Raw genomic sequence first — 25,221 nt, 5'->3', positions numbered from 1 at the left:
ATGTATATAAGCATACAAATATATATTTATTTCTTGCTGCCCAACACTGCACACTTTGCCCCCTGCACTGTGCTAGGTGGTTTGCCGTGTCTATCAGCATGAAAACAAGGCTCCCATTGAAGCCTAGGTAAGCGCGCTCACATTTAACAGCGCATTTAAAATGATAATGTATTGTTTTTAGATGTTGAAGGGTTAATACATAGTGGCAGAACAAGCATTGAAAGTTATTAGTATTATAGTTAAAAAGCATTTTAAACTAATGTATTTGCTCTAAAAAAAATACAAAGAAAAAAACCCAGACAATTCTTAATTTCTATTTCTATTATCTGTGAATACAGTGCTTTACAATGTTAGGGTTCCTAATACTGCAGGGGTATATAAGTTACATTTAAATTAAAGGGACAGTCAAGTCCAAAAAAAACTTTCATGATTTAAATAGGGAATGTAATTTTAAACAACTTCCCAATTTACTTTTATCACCAATTTTGCTTTGTCCACTTGGTATTCTTAGTTGAAAGCTAGTTCTAGGAGGTTCATATGCTAATTTCTTAGACCTCGAAGACTGCCTCTAATCTGAATGCATTTTGACCACTAGAGGCCATTAGTTCATGTGTTTCATATAGATAACATTGAGCTCATGCACGTGAAGTGACCTAGGAGTGAGCACTGATTGGCTAAAATGCAAGTCTGTCAAAATAACTGAAATAAGGGGGCAGTCAGCAGAAGCTTAGATACAAGGTAATCACAGAGGTAAAATGTGTATTATTATAACTGTGTTGGTTATGCAAAACTGGGGAATGGGTAATAAAGGAATTATCTTTCTTTTTAGATAACAAAAATTCTGGTGTTGACTGTCCCTTTAAAACAGAAAACAGATCATTTAACATAGAGTTCACACTTTATTAGTTTATTAGCAGGGATGACTTTTTGACAAATTTGGGTTTAGCTGTAAGCGCATACCAGCTAGAGGCTTTAAGAATTAATAATTGTACTGAAAGTGCTGAAATACATATTTACCACATCTAGACTGGATCCACAATCTTTGTGCTTTGTGAAAAAAAAAGCATATTTAGAAACTAATTTATCATTGATTTTAACAATCAGTTACTAGCATTTACAGCACTAACTCTTAAGAGTTGATTTGTGAGAATGTTTTTTTATAGAGAAACATATATTACATTTGCTAATAATATCCATTGATTATATATTTCTGTATATATTTATCTTTCACAGATTGATGAAGAACATGTGACACAAATGGATTTGGAGAACAGCTTAATCACTACTTGGAAAGATGTTCAGGTGATTATTTTTATGCGCTACACTTATTAGCTTCTAACCTTCTGCATCCCTCTTGAAATAGTTCAGAATTTCCAGCACATAATTGGTATTCACTGTTAAATCATAATGTTCCTCAGAAGAAAGAACTTTAAAGAATGTCTATCTTTTACTTTGAATGTATGCAAAAAGAAGGGTTCACCAAAAGTGTATGATGACGTCATTCAAAATGCATAAAACTTTAACAATCCATTGAGATGTCAACAGTGATAGTCAGCCTGTGTATAAAGACAGTGCAAGTGACCATATACCTCATAGCTTTAGTATTTTTATTTATTTTGTATAAAACTGTTGTTGCATTTTGAATCTTTGTATTTTTTATATGACATATACTGTACATTATCTATATTTTATATTTCCAGTGTGTTTACTTTAACAAATCTGTGTTTAGAGTGAGATACAAAGTACAAGTATTGTATATATGTCAATCATACTAAATAATAGAAACCATACATATGCTTTACTTATAAAGAGACACACATGTCAATCACTTTTCTTCTGACAGCTGTCACAAGCTGGAGATTTAATTATTGAGGTTTACTTGGAAAAGAAACTACCAGACTGCTGTATTACCCTGAAGGTCAGTATAATTTATTGTCAAAACTCAAGTTTTCAAATGTTTATTTTAATTGAGCCACTAGACATGCAATGTTTTTGTTCATTAGTTTTAATGTTCTAAAAGGCACAATTAAAGACTAATGAACCCATTCTGACAACAGCAGAAACAATGGGCCATGGTTATTGAAAGGGACAGAAACTACTGTCCCTTTTACCTGTGCAATTCCCACAAGTATAAAATATAAAGGTGAATTAGATCTTAGGTGTACCTGTACAATTAACACAAGTAGAAAGTATAGAGGTGAATTAGATCTTAGGTGTACCTGTACAATTAACACAAGTAGAAAGTATAGAGGTGAATTAGATCTTAGGTGTACCTGTACAATTAACACAAGTAGAAAGTATAGGGGTGAATTAGATCTTAGGTGTACCTGTACAATTAACACAAGTATAAAATGTAAAGGGGAATTAGATCTTAGGTGTACCTGTACAATTAACACAAGTAGAAAGTATAGAGGTGAATTAGATCTTAGGTGTACCTGTACAATTAACACAAGTATAAAATGTAAAGGGGAATTAGATCTTAGGTGTACCTGTACAATTAACACAAGTAGAAAGTATAGAGGTGAATTAGATCTTAGGTGTACCTGTACAATTAACACAAGAAGAAAGTATAGAGGTGAATTAGATCTTAGGTGTACCTGTACAATTAACACAAGTATAAAATGTAAAGGGGAATTAGATCTTAGGTGTACCTGTACAATTAACACAAGTAGAAAGTATAGAGGTGAATTAGATCTTAGGTGTACCTGTACAATTAATACAAGTATAAAATATAAAGGTGAATTAGATCTTAGGTGTACCTGTACAATTAACACAAGTATAAAATATAAAGGGGAATTAGATCTTAGGTGTACCTGTACAATTAACACAAGTAGAAAGTATAGAGGTGAATTAGATCTTAGGTGTACCTGTACAATTAACACAAGAAGAAAGTATAGAGGTGAATTAGATCTTAGGTGTACCTGTACAATTAACACAAGTATAAAATATAAAGGTGAATTAGATCTTAGGTGTACCTGTACAATTAACACAAGTATAAAATATAAAGGGGAATTAGATCTTAGGTGTACCTGTACAATTAACACAAGTAGAAAGTATAGAGGTGAATTAGATCTTAGGTGTACCTGTACAATTAACACAAGTATAAAATATAAAGGGGAATTAGATCTTAGGTGTACCTGTATAATTAACACAAGAAGAAAGTATAGAGGTGAATTAGATCTTAGGTGTACCTGTATAATTAATACAAGTATAAAATATAAAGGTGAATTAGATCTTAGGTGTACCTGTACAATTAACACAAGTAGAAAGTATAGAGGTGAATTAGATCTTAGGTGTACCTGTACAATTAACACAAGAAGAAAGTATAGAGTTGAATTAGATCTTAGGTGTACCTGTACAATTAACACAAGTATAAAATATAAAGGGGAATTAGATCTTAGGTGTACCTGTACAATTAACACAAGTAGAAAGTATAGAGGTGAATTAGATCTTAGGTGTACCTGTACAATTAACACAAGTAGAAAGTATAGAGGTGAATTAGATCTTAGGTGTACCTGTACAATTAACACAAGTATAAAATATAAAGGTGAATTAGATCTTAGGTGTACCTGTACAATTAATACAAGTATAAAATATAAAGGTGAATTAGATCTTAGGTGTACCTGTACAATTAACACAAGTATAAAATATAAAGGGGAATTAGATCTTAGGTGTACCTGTACAATTAACACAAGTAGAAAGTATAGAGGTGAATTAGATCTCAGGTGTACGTTCTGATCTCATGCTGTTCATAGGTGTGCCATAGGGAGAGCTGGCATACCAGGAGTGTTGTCTGGCAACCTGGGCTGTAACTGGACTGTTTAGGGGTGTGGCTAGGAAGGAAGGTGCACTGTTCATCCTCCTTTTCAGCCCAATGAGCACAACAAAAATGCAACTTTAAAGAATATAAATAATAGAACCAGCAATGATTGCACTTGAGCAATGTTAGAGCACAATAGTGCTAATATGTTTGCTTTACACTTCTAGGCCTTTTGGCGGGGATTTCATTTTGAGTTCAGTGTTTATTTGAATACTTTATGCATGTTGCTATTGACAAATATAGTAATTATTGGCAATGTTATTTATTTAATGTTTAATATAACTCTTGTTTAGGTGTCTCCAATAATGACAGCAGAAGAACTAACCAATCAGGTTCTAGATTTGAGGAATGTGGCTCCAAGCACGGATATTTGGCTGACCTTTGAAGTGTTTGAAAATGGTGAACTAGGTAGGTGCTGGAAGAGGTTAACTTTACAGCATACAACTAGAGATGTCTATTTAGTTATGAAAAAGTCTGTTAACATTTCTAGGTAAAAAAAAATGTTGTCGTAGTTCGACAGGATTAGACAAATAACACTATTCCATATCATTCATGTATGTATAATTCATATCCACTTCGTTCAACAAGATTAACAATGTTAAAACAGATCACAATCGTACTTCTGGTGGATAGAGAACATAAAATGAGATCATTAGGGTTGGAGATCAAAAGGGACATAATACTGTAACATTTTCTTTACTTGAATATGTTCCCAGTTATCCATTTTGCCAACTGGATTTTTAAAAATTGTTTAGAAATATCTAATTTGTCATATTTGTCATCTGAAATAGGTACTTTAGTCTGTTTTACTGCATGTAGAAAAGCTATGCAAACAAGATACAGCAGAAGAAATCAACTAACCAGTGTGGAGTGGGGAGAGAGACCAGAACAGTGTTCCTTTAGCTAATTTGAATACAGCAAATGCTGTTACTGAGACAGTGATAGTTTTTACTAGAAGCACTTTTGTACCAAATAAGTGCTTAAAACTGAAGTATTGGCTAAAATGTTGCTGTGAGATATATGTTGTATTGTATTGAGAATTGCAGAAAAGATTGGTCTTCAGGGAGGTGCCGCCTGTTACACCGTTCATAGCCTGATAGAAAAATTGAATGTATGAGTTAGAAGAGATAAGTAATACACACATGTGCTTTGTAGTTTGGGACTCATTTAGATGAGGGTTATTTTATTTCTACAGAACGACCTTTGCATCCAAAAGAAAAGGTCTTAGAACAGGCTCTGCAGTGGTGCAAACTTGCGGAGCCAAGCTCTGCCTACCTGCTTGTTAAGAAGATTTCCATCGCTGAGGGAAGCTGCCTCTTCACAGGTGAGCATTAGTTTGTAGCTTATATAGAAGCCTGGTCTGTTACAGCTCCCTTACTTATGCTGCCCGTCATTGCACATCTCATTAGGTACAAAAAGAGAGAGTCCCAAATGTGGGATGTTAAAGTGTAGAGAAGACCCCCCTAAACTACTGGGAAGTAAATTCCAGGACAGATATTTTGTCATCAGAGATCGCAAACTGCTGCTTCTCAAGGAAAAAAAGGTAAGGAGAAAAAATCCATCTTATAAGATCTGGTCTAGATTAATTAACAATGGAGAAGCCACTTCCATAAGAAACCATTTATTCTATTATATTTCTATAAATTCAAGAGAGTTCTCTACATGTTAATGAATCATCTGTTCACTCTGGGCCAGTGTTTCAGAGATTTTCTAAACATTCAGTATGAACAGATCTTATGTTCAGTTACAGTTAATACAGGGTTCTACATGATTACATGTATCCTATCTTTGTTGTTAAGACTGTAACATGGTTTAAACCTATATTAAACCATAAGGTACTATATAGTATGAGGAAAAGGATCAGCAGCCTAACTATAAGAAATGGCAATAGAAAATGCAGTTGGGTAAAAAGATAACCAAAGGAAAACTGCTAAGCCAAAAGGGACATTACAATTGCTTTTCATTTACTAATAGACTCAGTATCTATCATTAGTGTATCACTATATTTAATATATTTTAAATGCGTTTTGTTAAACGTTTTTTGTAACCATAGCACTTTACTTCAGGTCTCTAGTTTTTAGAGCTGTTATGGGTTGTGTAACACATAACTTTCAGCTTGTAATTTGAGCGATCTTTAGCTTGGTCGCCATATCCATTGAAAGTGTACTGCATACTAAAGGGATGTCAATCGCACAAAACATTCTCTGGTAATTCTTCTTTAACGTGGCCTTGTAATACCAGTTTGCATGCTAATGCTAGTGCAAGTCAAGCGCTATTGATATTGTGCCCTGTTCTATCAGTAGCGCTCCACTTGTGATCTAGGCCAAAATATATATTTAATAATCACATAAAATGTAGCTATGCTACTAGTATATCTAATCCAGCTTTGCAGTGTGTCTATATGACCATAGAGCAAAACCATTTTATTTGCATGTTACCAGTGATTTTGTTCTGTAATGTAAAAATGTAAATCCATTTTATAACACAATTTTACATTTTTGTTCCACAGAGTTCGAAGCCAGAGCGTGAGTGGCCTCTTGATAGTGCAAAGGTCTACATGGGAATTAGGAAGAAATTGAAACCACCATCTCTGTACGTTCCACAGGTCCACAGTTGTCATAAAGACTTTAGAATGATGTAATACCTATAATAATATTTATCCATGCTGTAGACAATATAGAGGGACATGCTAGGGTTTGAGAAAAATATGATTAAAAACTGTCATATTGATATTTATTTAAAGTAACATGACAACAGATTTTCTTGATTTACTTGTAGAGTATATTTTGGATCTTAAGATAGATAGATAGACAGGTAGATAGATAATAGAATATAATGTACATATATTTTTTAATTAATTTAATTTACCTGTCCGTGTACTACTGATATACTAGGCCATATTATTTGCTGATCAATATTGTTGTTGTATCTCCTTAGGTGTGGTTTTACTATCTACCTTGACAAACAACAGCTGTAAGTGACATCAGGTTTTTTATTCTTTTGTTGATGAATCTTTTTTTTTTTTTTTTATAATTTGACATTTAAATAATAGATGATTAAAGGGACAGTGTACTGTAAAGTTTTCCTCATAATGGGCCAGATTATGAATGTTGTGCGCAAATGAAAAGGGGTTTATCGCAGGTGTTTGCGCACGTCGGATGTAGCGCTTGTATTGCAAGTTGAAATTATACATGATCCATTGAGCACAATTTAAGTTAATGCCTGTCGGGATAGCGCATCCTCAGAGCTCTGGTTAACTATTTTGCGAAACAAAAAAGTGTCACAAAACATAAAAAATACATTGAAAAGTACAGTTTCACTCATAATAAAACTAAATAAAAAATATTAAAAAATATATTGCACAAAAAGTTATAAGGGCTCAAAGATATGAGTTCTCATGTGTAAGAAAAAAAATAGGCAGACAAAGGGCTTTAACATAGAGGTACATACATAATCATGTCTAAATATGTATGTATAGATATGTTTATATGTGTGTACATATGTATTTATGAATGCATATGTGTATATTTGTATTTACAGACATATATACACATATAAACAAATAAGTACATACGTATGTACGCATATATAGACATATATATATATATATATATATATATATATATATATATATATATATATATATATATATATATATATATATATATAAATGAATTGGAGCCATTTGCAGTAGAAAGTAGAAAACATGTATATACTGTAAATATTTCACATTCTGTTCTTTGTATTTGTAAATAAATATTACTATATATATATATCTGTATATATATATATATATATATATATATATATATATATATATATATATATATATATATATATATATATATATAAAATAAAGTGTATGTATATATATATATATATATATAGATTGTAACAAATATACCATCAGCCTTATATAGAAATATGTATTTATGAATAAATAGAACATATTTTTCTATGTGAAGAACATTGGAATGTAAAATATTCATATTTTCATGTCGGATTAGGGCACATGAGAATATGAGATCGGGTTAGTGCCCGAGTAGGGTGTTGTCAACTTTTTTTGCTCCATTGATTTCTATGGGGGAATAAGTCAACACACATGCAATATTCTAACTTTGGCTTTTTGTGTTTGTTCGGTTAGCGTGTGAGCAAAAATAGTTTACTTTTAACTTAGAATATTAGCGTTATCTTATCTCAAAAAGCAAGTTCAACTGAAAATTAGCATGTTAGTACAAATATCTCCCACCCCCAATGGGAGTGTAAATTCTTCTGCACCTTCTAGTTTACATAGCTTTCTTAAGTGCTGATATTTTCAGTATAGGTGGGGATACAACCCACAAAAGTAGCTATTTCAAATGATAAAATAAAGGCAAAAGAGCTATTTGGTAAATAATGCAGTCTAGGAGAAACACTTAAAATGGGGGAGCATTTTACAGTACATTTTCTCTTTAAATTAGTGAATTGAATATGAAACTGTAATGTTTTCAGTTTGTAATAACATTTTCACTCATGTGAATTACCAACTAATTTTAACCCCTTAATGACCACAGCACTTTTCCATTTTCTGTCCGTTTGGGACCAAGGCTATTTTTACATTTTTGCGGTGTTTGTGTTTAGCTGTAATTTTCTTCTTACTCATTTACTGTACCCACACATATTATATACCGTTTTTCTCGCCACTAAATGAACTTTCAAAAGATACCATTATTTTCATCATATTATATAATTTACTATAAAAAAATTATAAAATATGAGGAAAAATGGAAAAAAACACACTTTTTCTAACTTTGACCCCCAAAATCTGTTACATATCTACAACCACCAAAAAACACCCATGCTAAATAGTTTCTAAATTTTGTCCTGAGTTTAGAAATACCCAATGTTTACATGTTCTTTGCTTTTTTTGCAAGTTATAGGGCCATAAATACAAGTAGCACTTTGCTATTTCCAAACCACCTTTTTCCAAAATTAGCGCTAGTTACATTAGAACACTAATATCTTTCAGGAATCCCTGAATATCCCTTGACATGTATATATTTTTTTTTAGTAGACATCCTAAAGTATTGATCTAGGCCAATTTTGGTATATTTCATACCACCATTTCACCGCCAAATGCGATCAAATACAAAAAATCGTACACTTTTTCACAAATTTTTTCACAAACTTTCGGTTTCTCACTGAAATTATTTACAAACAACTTGTGCAATTATGGCATAAATGGTTGTAAATTCTTCTCTGGGATCCCCTTTGTTCAGAAATAGCAGACATATATGGCTTTGGCGTTGCTGTTTGGTAATTAGAAGGCCGCTAAATGCCACTGCGCACCACAAGTGTATTATGCCCAGCAGTTAAGGGGTTAATTAGGGAGCTTTTAGGGAGCTTGTAGGTTTAATTTTAGCTTTAGTGTAGTGTAGTAGACAACCCCAAGTATTGATCTAGGCACATTTTGGTATATTTCATGCCACCATTTCACCGCCAAATGCGATCAAATTTAAAAAAAAAAGTTACATTTTTCACAATTTTAGGTTTCTCACTGAAATAATTTACAAACAGCTTGTGCAATTATGGCACAAATGGTTGTAAATACTTGTCTGGGATCCCCTTTGTTCAGAAATAGCAGACATATATGACTTTGGCGTTGCTTTCTGGTAATTAGAAGGCCGCTAAATCCTGCTGCGCCTCACACGTGTATTATGGCTAGTAGTGAAGGGGTTAATTAGGGAGTTTGTAGGGAGCTTGCAGGGTTAATTTTAGCTTTAGTGTAGAGATCAGCCTCCCACCTGACACATCCCACCCCTGATCCCTCCCAAACAGCTCCCTTCCCTCCCCCACCCCACAATTGTCCCCGCCATCTTAAGTACTGGCAGAAAGTCTGCCAGTACTAAAATAAAAGGGTTTTTTAAAAAAACGCTTTCTAACCCTTCCCTCTGCCTCATTGGGGGCCATCTTGGGTACTGGCAACTGTCTGCCAGTACCCAGTTTGCAAAAAAAAAGTGCTTTTTTTTTGTTTGTTTGGTTTTTTTCTGTAGTGTAGCTTCCCCCCCCCCACACAGACAAACCCCCACCACCTTGCTGATCGTTTTTTTTTTTTACTTTTTAGCCATTTTTAACATTTGTTAACATTTTTTATTATTTGATTTTCTGTAGCGTAGCGGTTCCCACCCGCTCCCTCCCCGTGCACGCGCGCGCATCCGTGCGCGCCCCCGGCCATCCCCGCCCACGATCCCGCCCCCCCTCCACATCAGCAGGGCCATCGATGGCCGCCACCCACCTCCCGGTCCGGCTCCCACCCACCAACGCAGTGAGCCACCGATTTCCGGTGCAGAGAGAGCCACAGAGTGGCTCTCTCTGCACCGGATGGCTTAAAAAGGTTATTGCAGGATGCCTCCATATCGAGGCATCACTGCAATAACCGGAAAGCAGCTGGAAGCGAGCTGCTTTCCACACCGAGGACGTGCAGGGTACGTTCTCAGGCGTTAACTGCCTTTTTTTTGAGGACGTACCCTGCACGTCCTCGGTCGTTAAGGGGTTAAAGAGATTTTTTTTTTACCCAAATTTGCTATTTGCAGGTGGTGAATGTTTGCTTCAGATATTGTTATTTACATTTTTAAATTGAATAAAAGAATATTAAAAGCAATATTACTTTTGTCAATCCAGGTGTCTATGCTGTTCAGGACAACCAGAGATGTGGGACTGGATCACAAGCATACTAAAAGCTCAGGTACACTAGACAAATATGTTTTGCCTACTAATCTTGATTAATTCTTTGGCAAAGGTGCAATTTTATGTTCACTCTATATGGTTTTGAGCTGTATAAAAATACATTATAGACCATGTTGAGCAATAGAATGTTATATGGTACATTTGTTTATCTAAACTAACATTTTTTTTTTTAATCAGAAGAGGTATCAGGCTTTTTTATGTGAGAAAAAAACTGTGGATGAGTAATAAGAAAATTTAAAGGGACACTCAAGTCAAAATAAACTTTTATGATTCGGAGAGAGCATGCAGTTTTAAGACATATATAGTCTGTTAAGTGTTCCAGTGTTTTCCGTTTTATCTTAGGGGGGAAGCTTGAACTAGCTTTTGATTCTCGATGAACACTTAACAGACTATATGAGGATTATGACGAAATTCATTACAGTAGCAAGATAACGTAAAGTTATAAAGATCATTTGTCTGTATTAGAACCTGATACAGAATTAAAGCACACATGACAGTTTTAAGTTTATTAGAGGATCGATAGTAACATATTAGGACTGAATATCATATTGACAAATGAGAGTAAAACAACATTAGTACACTTCCCAGAGATGCTTTGAGGCAAACAGGAAGGGGAATCCCATTCCATTTTTTGGCGCCAAACCTCCCACAATCAATTTAACATCTAGGTTTTAAAAGCTCCCAGACCAATGAATTCAGTATAGTCTTGATACAGGCCAATTTGTGGCCGAAACGCGTTGACATACTGGTGAGCTTGTTTCTTATACCACTATTGTCTCTTGTATACAGTGTTGCACTATTGTTTCTTTCTTTCTTTTTCAGGTATTTAAATATCCACTTTATTGCGATATCTGCATTTTTTACTTATGTATTCTTTGCCTATGTAAACTATGCACGTTTCACAGAGATTTTAACTGAAAATTAGAGGAGTTGGCAATAACCACCTCTGAACCTTGGCACCAAGGGTGCCGAAGCGGCCCCGTAATAAGGGCACCTATTCTGTTTTTGTTTTTGTCTTTTCACCATTTTCTCTACATTTTTCTAACATTTTTTGCACTATTTTGGCCTATCATTTTTGCCCCTCGTTTTTCTCATTTTTTCTCATTTTTTTCTCAATTGTAACTCACATCACAACATCCTTATTATTTTTTTGGGACTGATCTTTCATAGGATTGTTAACTCAAAACGTTTGTGTCTGGGTGTTTTATCTATACACCAATCTAATTCACCATTACATCATCATCACACTTGGAGGACATTGTGACTTTCTTCTAAGGAACTATAATATTTGTTTGCTTTAATTTTTACCTTTTTGTATCACTAGCGCTAGTGTGGGCATCTTTTTGGGTTGACACCCACCCCCCACAAACGTCACGCCCCCTCACGTCATTTTTTTGAGGTCCTAGCAATAGGACTTGCACGTTTTGAATTTTTTTATATACTTTGCACAATCTAAAAGTTGATATGTAAGTGTTGATTGTTGACATCGCATTGTTTGTAGACACAATTCACACCACCCTATATTGCACATATACTACTATTAGGAGCAATTCACATAATAGATTCTACCATCAGACAATTCACACACCAGCATATCCACTGTGTACTCACACGTGCTGCTTTGGATATAGCGAAAATCAGTTTTAACTCAACGATTCGTTAATCTTTGTACCTCAAAAAAAAAAAAATTTCTTTTCATGGATCCATGGATTTTATTGTAAAACTCTACGGCCTAGATTTAGAGTTCGGCGGTAAAAGGGCTGTTAACGCTCCGCAGGTTTTTTTCTGGCCGCACCATAAATTTAACTCTGGTATCGAGAGTTCAAACAAATGCTGCGTTAGGCTCCAAAAAAGGAGCGTAGAGCATTTTTACCGCAAATGCAACTCTCGATACCAGAGTTGCTTACGGACGCGGCCGGCCTCAAAAACGTGCTCGTGCACGATTCTCCCATAGGAAACAATGGGGCTGTTTGAGCTGAAAAAAAACCTAACACCTGCAAAAAAGCAGCGTTCAGCTCCTAACGCAGCCCCATTGTTTCCTATGGGGAAACACTTCCTACGTCTGCACCTAACACCCTAACATGTACCCCGAGTCTAAACACCCCTAGCATTACACTTATTAACCCCTATTCTGCCGCCCCCGCTATCGCTGACCCCTGCATTACACTTTTAACCCCTAATCTGCCGCTCCGTAAACCGCCGCCACCTACGTTATCCTTATGTACCCCTAATCTGCTGCCCTAACATCGCCGACCCCTATGTTATATTTATTAACCCCTAATCTGCCCCCCACAACGTCGCCGACACCTACCTACACTTATTAACCCCTAATCTGCCGACCGGACCTGAGCGCTACTATAATAAAGTTATTAACCCCTAATCCGCCTCACTAACCCTATCATAAATAGTATTAACCCCTAATCTGCCCTCCCTAACATCGCCGACACCTACCTTCAATTATTAACCCCTAATCTGCCGACCGGAGCTCACCGCTATTCTAATAAATGTATTAACCCCTAAAGCTAAGTCTAACCCTAACACTAACACCCCCCTAAGTTAAATATAATTTTTATCTAACGAAATAAATTAACTCTTATTAAATAAATGATTCCTATTTAAAGCTAAATACTTACCTGTAAAATAAATCATAATATAGCTACAATATAAATTACATTTATATTATAGCTATTTTAGGATTAATATTTATTTTACAGGTAACTTTGTATTTATTTTAACCAGGTACAATAGCTATTAAATAGTTAAGAACTATTTAATAGTTACCTAGTTAAAATAATTACAAATTTACCTGTAAAATAAATCCTAACCTAAGATATAATTAAACCTAACACTACCCTATCAATAAAATAATTAAATAAACTACCTACAATTACCTACAATTAACCTAACACTACACTATCAATAAATTAATTAAACACAATTGCTACAAATAAATACAATTAAATAAACTATCTAAAGTACAAAAAATAAAAAAGAACTAAGTTACAGAAAATAAAAAAATATTTACAAACATAAGAAAAATATTACAACAATTTTAAACTAATTACACCTACTCTAAGCCCCCTAATAAAATAACAAAGACCCCCAAAATAAAAAATTCCCTACCCTATTCTAAATTTAAAAAGTTACAAGCTCTTTTACCTTACCAGCCCTGAACAGGGCCCTTTGCGGGGCATGCCCCAAGAATTTCAGCTCTTTTGCCTGTAAAAAAAAACATACAATACCCCCCCCCCAACATTACAACCCACCACCCACATACCCCTAATCTAACCCAAACCCCCCTTAAATAAACCTAACACTAAGCCCCTGATGATCTTCCTACCTTGTCTTCACCATGCCAGGTTCACCGATCCGTCCTGGCTCCAAGATCTTCATCCAACCCAAGCAGGGGCTAGACATCCACTGAAGAAGTCCAGAAGAGGGTCCAAAGTCTTCCTCCTATCCGGCAAGAAGAGGACATCCGGACCGGCAAACATCTTCTCCAAGCGGCATCTTCTATGTTCTTCCATCCGATGACGACCGGCTCCATCTTGAAGACCTCCAGCGCGGATCCATCCTCTTCTTCCGACGACTAGACGACGAATGACGGTTCCTTTAAGGGACGTCATCCAAGATGGCGTCCCTCGAATTCCGATTGGCTGATAGGATTCTATCAGCCAATCGGAATTAAGGTAGGAATTTTCTGATTGGCTGATGGAATCAGCCAATCAGAATCAAGATCAATCCGATTGGCTGATCCAATCAGCCAATCAGATTGAGCTCGCATTCTATTGGCTGATCGGAACAGCCAATAGAATGCGAGCTCAATCTGATTGGCTGATTGGATCAGCCAATCGGATTGAACTTGATTCTGATTGGCTGATTCCATCAGCCAATCAGAAAATTCCTACCTTAATTCCGATTGGCTGATAGAATCCTATCAGCCAATCGGAATTCGAGGGACGCCATCTTGGATGACGTCCCTTAAAGGAACCGTCATTCGTCGTCTAGTCGTCGGAAGAAGAGGATGGATCCGCGCTGGAGGTCTTCAAGATGGAGCCGGTCGTCATCGGATGGAAGAACATAGAAGATGCCGCTTGGAGAAGATGTTTGCCGGTCCGGATGTCCTCTTCTTGCCGGATAGGAGGAAGACTTTGGACCCTCTTCTGGACTTCTTCAGTGGATGTCTAGCCCCTGCTTGGGTTGGATGAAGATCTTGGAGCCAGGACGGATCGGTGAACCTGGCATGGTGAAGACAAGGTAGGAAGATCATCAGGGGCTTAGTGTTAGGTTTATTTAAGGGGGGTTTGGGTTAGATTAGGGGTATGTGGGTGGTGGGTTGTAATGTTGGGGGGGGGTATTGTATGTTTTTTTTTACAGGCAAAAGAGCTGAAATTCTTGGGGCATGCCCCGCAAAGGGCCCTGTTCAGGGCTGGTAAGGTAAAAGAGCTTGTAACTTTTTAAATTTAGAATAGGGTAAGGAATTTTTTATTTTGGGGGTCTTTGTTATTTTATTAGGGGGCTTAGAGTAGGTGTAATTAGTTTAAAATTGTTGTAATATTTTTCTTATGTTTGTAAATATTTTTTTATTTTCTGTAACTTAGTTCTTTTTTATTTTTTGTACTTTAGATAGTTTATTTAATTGTATTTATTTGTAGCAATTGTGTTTAATTAATTTATTGATAGTGTAGTGTTAGGTTAATTGTAGGTAATTGTAGGTAGTTTATTTAATTATTTTATTGATAGGGTAGTGTTAGGTTTAATTATATCTTAGGTTAGGATTTATTTTACAGGTAAATTTGTAATTATTTTAACTAGGTAACTATTAAATAGTTCTTAACTATTTAATAGCTATTGTACCTGGTTAAAATAAATACAAAGTTACCTGTAAAATAAATATTAATCCTAAAATAGCTATAATATAAATGTAATTTATATTGTAGCTATATTAGGATTTATTTTACAGGTAAGTATTTAGCTTTAAATAGGAATCATTTATTTAATAAGAGTTAATTTATTTCGTTAGATAAAAATTATATTTAACTTAGGGGGGTGTTAGTGTTAGGGTTAGACTTAGCTTTAGGGGTTAATACATTTATTAGAATAGCGGTGAGCTCCGGTCGGCAGATTAGGGGTTAATAATTGAAGGTAGGTGTCGGCGATGTTAGGGAGGGCAGATTAGGGGTTAATACTATTTATGATAGGGTTAGTGAGGCGGATTAGGGGTTAATAACTTTATTATAGTAGCGCTCAGGTCCGCTCGGCAGATTAGGGGTTAATAAGTGTAGGCAGGTGTCGGCGACGTTGTGGGGGGCAGATTAGGGGTTAATAAATATAACATAGGGGTCGGCGATGTTAGGGGCAGAAGATTAGGGGTACATAGGGATAACGTAGGTGGCGGCGATTTGCGGTCGGAAGATTAGGGGTTAATTATTTTAAGTAGCTTGCGGCGACGTTGTGTGGGGCAAGTTAGGGGTTAATAAATATAATATAGGGGTCGGCGGGGTTAGGGGCAGCAGATTAGGGGTACATAAGTATAACGTAGGTGGCGGTCGGCAGATTAGGGGTTAAAAATTTTAATCGAGTGGCGGCGATGTGGGGGGACCTCGGTTTAGGGGTACATAGGTAGTTTATGGGTGTTAGTGTAGTTTAGGGTACAGTAGTTAAGAGCTTTATAAACCGGCGTTAGCCAGAAAGCTCTTAACTCCTGCTTTTTTCAGGCGGCTGGAATCTTGTCGTTAGAGCTCTAACGCTCACTGCAGAAACGACTCTAAATACCAGCGTTAGAAAGATCCCATTGAAAAGATAGGCTACGCAAATGGCGTAGGGGGATCTGCGGTATGGAAAAGTCGCGGCTGTAAAGTGAGCGTTAGACCCTTTAATCACTGACTCCAAATACCAGCGGGCGGCCAAAACCAGCGTTAGGAGCCTCTAACGCTGGTTTTGACGGCTACCGCCGAACTCTAAATCTAGGCCCCTATTTGAACTTTGCATTTTATTACCTTATTGTATTTTTATATTTTATTTGGAATTTTATTTGCGATTTTATCCTATTGTATAATAAAACATTTGTTATATCCTCAAGCATGCAGCCTTTTAAGCTATCTTAGCGCTTACTATCGCTCCCCATTCTGCAATTCAATTTTTAGCCTACTAGGAGGCTAATCTGATAGGCCTAGATTTAGAGTTCGGCGGTAGCCGTCAAAACCAGCGTTAGAGGCTCCTAACGCTGGTTTTGGGCGCCCGCTGGTATTTGGAGTCAGTGATTAAAGGGTCTAACGCTCACTTTACAGCCGCGACTTTTCCATACCGCAGATCCCCCTACGCCATTTGCGTAGCCTATCTTTTCAATGGGATCTTTCTAACGCTGGTATTTAGAGTCGTTTCTGCAGTGAGCGTTAGAGCTCTAACGACAAGATTCCAGCCGCCTGAAAAAAGCAGGAGTTAAGAGCTTTCTGGCTAACGCCGGTTTATAAAGCTCTTAACTACTGTACCCTAAACTACACTAACACCCATAAACTACCTATGTACCCCTAAACCGAGGTCCCCCCACATCGCCGCCACTCGATTAAAATTTTTAACCCCTAATCTGCCGACCGCCACCTACGTTATACTTATGTACCCCTAATCTGCTGCCCCTAACCCCGCCGACCCCTATATTATATTTATTAACCCCTAACTTGCCCCACACAACGTCGCCGCAAGCTACTTAAAATAATTAACCCCTAATCTTCCGACCGCAAATCGCCGCCACCTACGTTATCCCTATGTACCCCTAATCTTCTGCCCCTAACATCGCCGACCCCTATGTTATATTTATTAACCCCTAATCTGCCCCCCACAACGTCGCCGACACCTGCCTACACTTATTAACCCCTAATCTGCCGAGCGGACCTGAGCGCTACTATAATAAAGTTATTAACCCCTAATCCGCCTCACTAACCCTATCATAAATAGTATTAACCCCTAATCTGCCCTCCCTAACATCGCCGACACCTACCTTCAATTATTAACCCCTAATCTGCCGACCGGAGCTCACCGCTATTCTAATAAATGTATTAACCCCTAAAGCTAAGTCTAACCCTAACACTAACACCCCCCTAAGTTAAATATAATTTTTATCTAACGAAATAAATTAACTCTTATTAAATAAATGATTCCTATTTAAAGCTAAATACTTACCTGTAAAATAAATCCTAATATAGCTACAATATAAATTACATTTATATTATAGCTATTTTAGGATTAATATTTATTTTACAGGTAACTTTGTATTTATTTTAACCAGGTACAATAGCTATTAAATAGTTAAGAACTATTTAATAGTTACCTAGTTAAAATAATTACAAATTTACCTGTAAAATAAATCCTAACCTAAGATATAATTAAACCTAACACTACCCTATCAATAAAATAATTAAATAAACTACCTACAATTACCTACAATTAACCTAACACTACACTATCAATAAATTAATTAAACACAATTGCTACAAATAAATACAATTAAATAAACTATCTAAAGTACAAAAAATAAAAAAGAACTAAGTTACAGAAAATAAAAAAATATTTACAAACATAAGAAAAATATTACAACAATTTTAAACTAATTACACCTACTCTAAGCCCCCTAATAAAATAACAAAGACCCCCAAAATAAAAAATTCCCTACCCTATTCTAAATTTAAAAAGTTACAAGCTCTTTTACCTTACCAGCCCTGAACAGGGCCCTTTGCGGGGCATGCCCCAAGAATTTCAGCTCTTTTGCCTGTAAAAAAAAACATACAATACCCCCCCCCCAACATTACAACCCACCACCCACATACCCCTAATCTAACCCAAACCCCCCTTAAATAAACCTAACACTAAGCCCCTGATGATCTTCCTACCTTGTCTTCACCATGCCAGGTTCACCGATCCGTCCTGGCTCCAAGATCTTCATCCAACCCAAGCAGGGGCTAGACATCCACTGAAGAAGTCCAGAAGAGGGTCCAAAGTCTTCCTCCTATCCGGCAAGAAGAGGACATCCGGACCGGCAAACATCTTCTCCAAGCGGCATCTTCTATGTTCTTCCATCCGATGACGACCGGCTCCATCTTGAAGACCTCCAGCGCGGATCCATCCTCTTCTTCCGACGACTAGACGACGAATGACGGTTCCTTTAAGGGACGTCATCCAAGATGGCGTCCCTCGAATTCCGATTGGCTGATAGTATTCTATCAGCCAATCGGAATTAAGGTAGGAATTTTCTGATTGGCTGATGGAATCAGCCAATCAGAATCAAGTTCAATCCGATTGGCTGATCCAATCAGCCAATCAGATTGAGCTCGCATTCTATTGGCTGTTCCGATCAGCCAATAGAATGCGAGCTCAATCTGATTGGCTGATTGGATCAGCCAATCGGATTGATCTTGATTCTGATTGGCTGATTCCATCAGCCAATCAGAAAATTCCTACCTTAATTCCGATTGGCTGATAGAATCCTATCAGCCAATCGGAATTCGAGGGACGCCATCTTGGATGACGTCCCTTAAAGGAACCGTCATTCGTCGTCTAGTCGTCGGAAGAAGAGGATGGATCCGCGCTGGAGGTCTTCAAGATGGAGCCGGTCGTCATCGGATGGAAGAACATAGAAGATGCCGCTTGGAGAAGATGTTTGCCGGTCCGGATGTCCTCTTCTTGCCGGATAGGAGGAAGACTTTGGACCCTCTTCTGGACTTCTTCAGTGGATGTCTAGCCCCTGCTTGGGTTGGATGAAGATCTTGGAGCCAGGACGGATCGGTGAACCTGGCATGGTGAAGACAAGGTAGGAAGATCATCAGGGGCTTAGTGTTAGGTTTATTTAAGGGGGGTTTGGGTTAGATTAGGGGTATGTGGGTGGTGGGTTGTAATGTTGGGGGGGGGGTATTGTATGTTTTTTTTTACAGGCAAAAGAGCTGAAATTCTTGGGGCATGCCCCGCAAAGGGCCCTGTTCAGGGCTGGTAAGGTAAAAGAGCTTGTAACTTTTTAAATTTAGAATAGGGTAGGGAATTTTTTATTTTGGGGGTCTTTGTTATTTTATTAGGGGGCTTAGAGTAGGTGTAATTAGTTTAAAATTGTTGTAATATTTTTCTTATGTTTGTAAATATTTTTTTATTTTCTGTAACTTAGTTCTTTTTTATTTTTTGTACTTTAGATAGTTTATTTAATTGTATTTATTTGTAGCAATTGTGTTTAATTAATTTATTGATAGTGTAGTGTTAGGTTAATTGTAGGTAATTGTAGGTAGTTTATTTAATTATTTTATTGATAGGGTAGTGTTAGGTTTAATTATATCTTAGGTTAGGATTTATTTTACAGGTAAATTTGTAATTATTTTAACTAGGTAACTATTAAATAGTTCTTAACTATTTAATAGCTATTGTACCTGGTTAAAATAAATACAAAGTTACCTGTAAAATACATATTAATCCTAAAATAGCTATAATATAAATGTAATTTATATTGTAGCTATATTAGGATTTATTTTACAGGTAAGTATTTAGCTTTAAATAGGAATCATTTATTTAATAAGAGTTAATTTATTTCGTTAGATAAAAATTATATTTAACTTAGGGGGGTGTTAGTGTTAGGGTTAGACTTAGCTTTAGGGGTTAATACATTTATTAGAATAGTGGTGAGCTCCGGTCGGCAGATTAGGGGTTAATAATTGAAGGTAGGTGTCGGCGATGTTAGGGAGGGCAGATTAGGGGTTAATACTATTTATGATAGGGTTAGTGAGGCGGATTAGGGGTTAATAACTTTATTATAGTAGCGCTCAGGTCCGGTCGGCAGATTAGGGGTTAATAAGTGTAGGTAGGTGTCGGCGACGTTGTGGGGGGCAGATTAGGGGTTAATAAATATAACATAGGGGTCGGCGATGTTAGGGCAGCAGATTAGGGGTACATAGGGATAACGTAGGTGGCGGCGGTTTACGGAGCGGCAGATTAGGGGTTAAAAGTGTAATGCAGGGGTCAGCGATAGCGGGGGCGGCAGAATAGGGGTTAATAAGTGTAATGCTAGGGGTGTTTAGACTCGGGGTACATGTTAGAGTGTTAGGTGCAGACGTAGGAAGTGTTTCCCCATAGGAAACAATGGGGCTGCGTTAGGAGCTGAACGCTGCTTTTTTGCAGGTGTTAGGTTTTTTTTCAGCTCAAACAGCCCCATTGTTTCCTATGGGAGAATCGTGCACGAGCACGTTTTTGATGCCGGCCGCGTCCGTAAGCAACTCTGGTATCGAGAGTTGCATTTGCGGTAAAAATGCTCTACGCTCCTTTTTTGGAGCCTAACGCAGCATTTGTTTGAACTCTCGATACCAGAGTTAAATTTATGGTGCGGCCAGAAAAAAACCCGCGGAGCGTTAACAGCCCTTTTACCGCCGAACTCTAAATCTAGGCCTTAGTAAGCTTAAGGCCTCCCTTATACACAAAGCGCTCGGCACACACCTCAACATGTGCACAAGCTCACTGGTAAACATATACTATTCTGTGATTGGCTGATAAATGTCACATGATTCAGGGGGCCTAAAATGGGATAAATTTGACAGAAAAAAATCTACTGCTTATTTGAAATTCAGAGTAGGTATTTATTAATTCTGTAAATCTAATGTAGGCTGTGCAACAGAAAATATCACCAAATAAACAGTATGATGATTATTATGCTGAAGACCCCAGTGCCTCATTAACTTTACGACCCTTTGCCTGAGTTGTCTGACTCTGTTACTTATCTTCCCTGTAATCTTTATCTTTCCATTGAAGTAAGGAGGTTGAGTAGGAGTTTGGGAGAAACCCCCCACTACAGCATAGCTTATAGAGACCTTCTAGTCTAGTGCATAATATGCTGTAGCTATTTAGAGACATAGGGCTAGAATACAAGTGAGGCACAAAAACAGTTTTACGCAAGCAATATTGTCTTTTCGCAAGCATTTTTAATTGTGCTGATATTACAAGTTGAGCAAGATCGTTATTGTACTAGCGCAATCACGATTTATGCTTATATCCTTACAGTGATCTCAGAGCTGTTTTCCAAAATAAAAAAGTTGCACAAATCACTTAAAAAATACATTACAAAGTACAGTTACACTCATAATAACACCATCCAATCTAAATATTATTTTAAATAAATATTGCACCTAAAAGTTATAAAGGCTCAAAGATATGAGATCTCAGGTGTTAAAAACAAAAGGCAGGCAAAGGACTTTAACTTTGAGAAATATACATCTGTAAAAAATGTATTTGTATGTATGTATGTATGTATTTATGTATATATATATATATATATATATATATATCAAAATAACAAGAGTATTGCATTGAGCAATGATACTTTTATTGGACTAACTATACATTTATAATTTGACAAGCTTTCGGAAGAGTTCCTTCCTTTATCAAGTCTGGAGCAATACTGTATTGCTCCAGACTTGATAAAGGAAGGAACTCTTACAAAAGCTTGTCAACTTATAAATGTATAGTTAGTTCAATAAAAAAAGTATCATTGCTCAATGCAATACTCTTGTTATTTTGATATCTAAATCTCTGGACTAACACGGCTACTCCAATCAACGTGTATATATATATATATATATATATATATATGAAGATCAAACGATAACCGCATTCCAGATATTTAAAAATATTCCTTTATTCAAATTCAGTTAAAATCCACGGCACACATAATAAAACATAAAAGATCAGTGGGAAATCCGTCAGTCTAATATATATATATGTCTTTATATGTCTTTATATCTGTACTAACACCCACCGGCCACTTTACAAGGTACACCTTGCTAGTACCGGGTTGCACCCCATTTTGCCTTCAGAACTTCCTTAATTCTTCGTGGCATATATTCAACAAGGTGTTGGAAACATTCCTCAGACATTTTGGACCATATTGACATGATAGCATCACGCAGTTGCAGCAGATTTGTTGGCTGCACATCCATGATGTGGAACTCTCGTTCCACCACATCCCAAAGGTGCTCTATTGAATTGAGATCTGGTGACTGTGGAGGCCATTGGAGTACAGTGAACTCATTGTCATGTTCAAGAAATCAGTTTGAAATGATTTGAGCTTCGTGACATGGTGCATTATCCTGCTGGAAGTAGCCATCAGAAGATGGGTACACTGTAGTCATAAAGGGATGGATATTGTCAGCAACAATACTCAGGTAGGCTGTGGCATTTAGATGGTGCTCAATTGGTACTAAGGGGCACACACCATTAAACCACCACCACCAGCCTGAACCATTGATACACGTCAGGATGGATCCATGCTTTCATGTTTTTACGCCAAATTCTGACCCTACCATCTGAATATCGCAGCTGAAATCGAGACTCATCAGACCAGGCAACATTTTTCCAATCTTCTATTGTTCAATTTTGGTGAGCATTTGCAAATTGTAGCCTCAGTTTCCTGTTCTTAGCTGGAGTGGCACCCGGTGTGGTCTTCTGATGCTATAGCCTATCTGTTTCAAGGTTTGATGTGTTATGCGTTCAGAGATGGTATTCTGCATACCTTGGTGGAGTGGTTATTTGAATTACTATATATATATATATATATGTTGCAGGTTAAGTCAGATATTGGGTAATTTTACGATTACCTGGGTAAAACAGACATTACCAAAGCAGCTGTGAGTAAAGCCTGATGTATGATCATAAATCCCCTCAGAGTGAGGAGTCACAGCATCAAATATATATAGCATGCACTGTAAGTCCCCCATCTTCACTATCTTATTTGCCTCTGTCTGGGGTGTTCAAAGGGAGGCAAAGCTTTACCCATAGCCACTTGGGTAATGTCCATTTTACCTGGGTAATCCTAGGATTATCTGGATTTCTTACTTTACCCGTAACATATACAGGTACATATAGAAACATAGAAACATAGAATTTGACTGTAGATAAGAACCAAAAAGCCCTTCAAGTCTACCCACATTACATGTTACTTTTTCATTAGGATAGACTTATGCATGTCCCAGGCATTTTTAAATTCCTTTACAGTCTTTGTGTTTACCACCTCAAATGGAAGTTTATTCCATGAATCCGCCACCCTTTCTGTAAAAAAATGCTTCCTCAAATTTCTCCTGAATCTGCTACCCTCTAACTTTAGATTGTGACCCCTTGTTTTTGCATTTATTTTTTTGTGAAAAATGCTTTCAGCTTCTATTTTATTAAGTCCCTTCATATATTTGAAGGTTTCTATCATGTCACCTCTTTCCCTTCTATCCTCTAAGCTATACATATTTAGATCATAGAGTCTTTCTTTGTACGTTTTATATTTTAGACCATGTACCATTTTAGTAGCCCTTCTTTGGACAGCTTCTAGTTTATTTATATCTTTCTGAAGATATGGTCTCCAGAACTGTACACAGTATTCCATATTTGGTCTAACTAATGATCTGTAAAGTGGCATAAGAACTTTGCTATTTCTGCTACTAAAACCTCTTCCAATGCAACCAAGCATTTGACTGGCCCTGCTGGCTGCACTGCTGCATTGTGTACCAAATTTTAAATCATCTGAAATAATAATTCCCAAGTCCCTTTCTTCTTTAATTACAGTCAGTAATGTACCATTGAGACTATAATTAGCCTTTGGGTTTTTGGATCCTATATGTATAATTTTACTCTTTCTAATATTAAATTTCAGATCCCATTTATTTGACCAGTCCTCTAGTTTGTTAATATCACAGTTCATTTGTTCAACTCCTCCTGGAACATCTACCCTGTTACAATTTTTTTTATTATCAGCAAACAAGCAAACCTTCCCCTTAAGCCCACTTCCAATATCATTTATGAACATGTTAAACAAAACAGGCCCAAGAACTGACCCTTGGGCAACACCACTAGTAACTGATGCCTCATTTGAATGTACTCCATTAATTGAAACCCTCTGTCATCTATCTTTAAGCCAGCATTCTACCCACTTAACAATCTTAGCATCTATTCCAAGGCAATACATTTTGTGAATAAGTTTGTTGTGTGGGTCTATTATTTTAGTTACATGGTTAAAAAAATCAATTAGATTAGTCTGGCATGATCTTCCAGCAGTGAAACCATGATGTCCTTTGTCTTCTAAGATGTTTGTCTGAATGAAAGATACAAGTCTTTCCTTTAAAAGAGTTTCCATTAATTTCCCTGCAATTTAGGTCAAACTGACTGGCCTATAGTTAGCAGAATCTTCCCTACTACCCTTTTTATGAAGAGGGACTACATTGGCAATTTTCTAGTCTTTTGGAACAACTCCTGTTAGAAGTGACTGATTAAATAAATCAGCTAATGGAGCAGCTATTATGGATCGAAGTTCTCTTAGAACCCTTGGATGAATATTATCTGGACCCACAGACTTATTTACTTTTGGCTAGATTACGAGTTGTGTGTTAGGGTAAAAAAGCAGCATTAAGAGGTCCTAACATTGCTTTTTTTACGCCCGCTGGTATTACGAGTCTTGCAGGTTTAGGGGCAACGCACACTTCTTTGGCCTTACCGTAAAATGACTTACAAAAACTTTGTAAAGTCTTTTTTCTATGGGACTTCCATAGCGCTGGTATTACGAGTCTGTCCTGGGAGGCCAAAAAGTGAGCATTTAAAAGTATGTAGTTATGAGTTTTATGGTACAATGCCGTAACATAACTAAAGTGCTAAAAAATACTACCTATTAACCCCTA

General features: G+C 36.7%; 1 protein-coding gene across 3 annotated transcripts in view; it reads left to right on the top strand.

Moving 5' to 3' along the window:
- Positions 1-25,221, top strand: part of ARAP3 (ArfGAP with RhoGAP domain, ankyrin repeat and PH domain 3) — a 288,603-nt gene that overhangs the window by 244,711 nt on the left and 18,671 nt on the right. For all 3 annotated transcript variants that reach the window (XM_053718619.1, XM_053718617.1, XM_053718618.1), the window contains 8 exons: positions 1,234-1,302; positions 1,844-1,918; positions 4,114-4,228; positions 5,016-5,144; positions 5,230-5,363; positions 6,330-6,412; positions 6,758-6,793; positions 10,481-10,544. In XM_053718619.1, coding sequence (XP_053574594.1) covers positions 1,234-1,302; positions 1,844-1,918; positions 4,114-4,228; positions 5,016-5,144; positions 5,230-5,363; positions 6,330-6,412; positions 6,758-6,793; positions 10,481-10,544 — 705 coding nt within the window. The remainder of the gene's footprint in view (positions 1-1,233; positions 1,303-1,843; positions 1,919-4,113; positions 4,229-5,015; positions 5,145-5,229; positions 5,364-6,329; positions 6,413-6,757; positions 6,794-10,480; positions 10,545-25,221) is intronic.

The sequence above is a fragment of the Bombina bombina genome, chromosome 6 (genome assembly GCF_027579735.1).
Source record: "Bombina bombina isolate aBomBom1 chromosome 6, aBomBom1.pri, whole genome shotgun sequence".
NCBI classification, from domain to species: Eukaryota; Metazoa; Chordata; class Amphibia; order Anura; family Bombinatoridae; genus Bombina; species Bombina bombina.
Note: the sequence above shows the minus strand (reverse complement) of the source record. Positions and strands in the feature narration are given on the sequence as shown.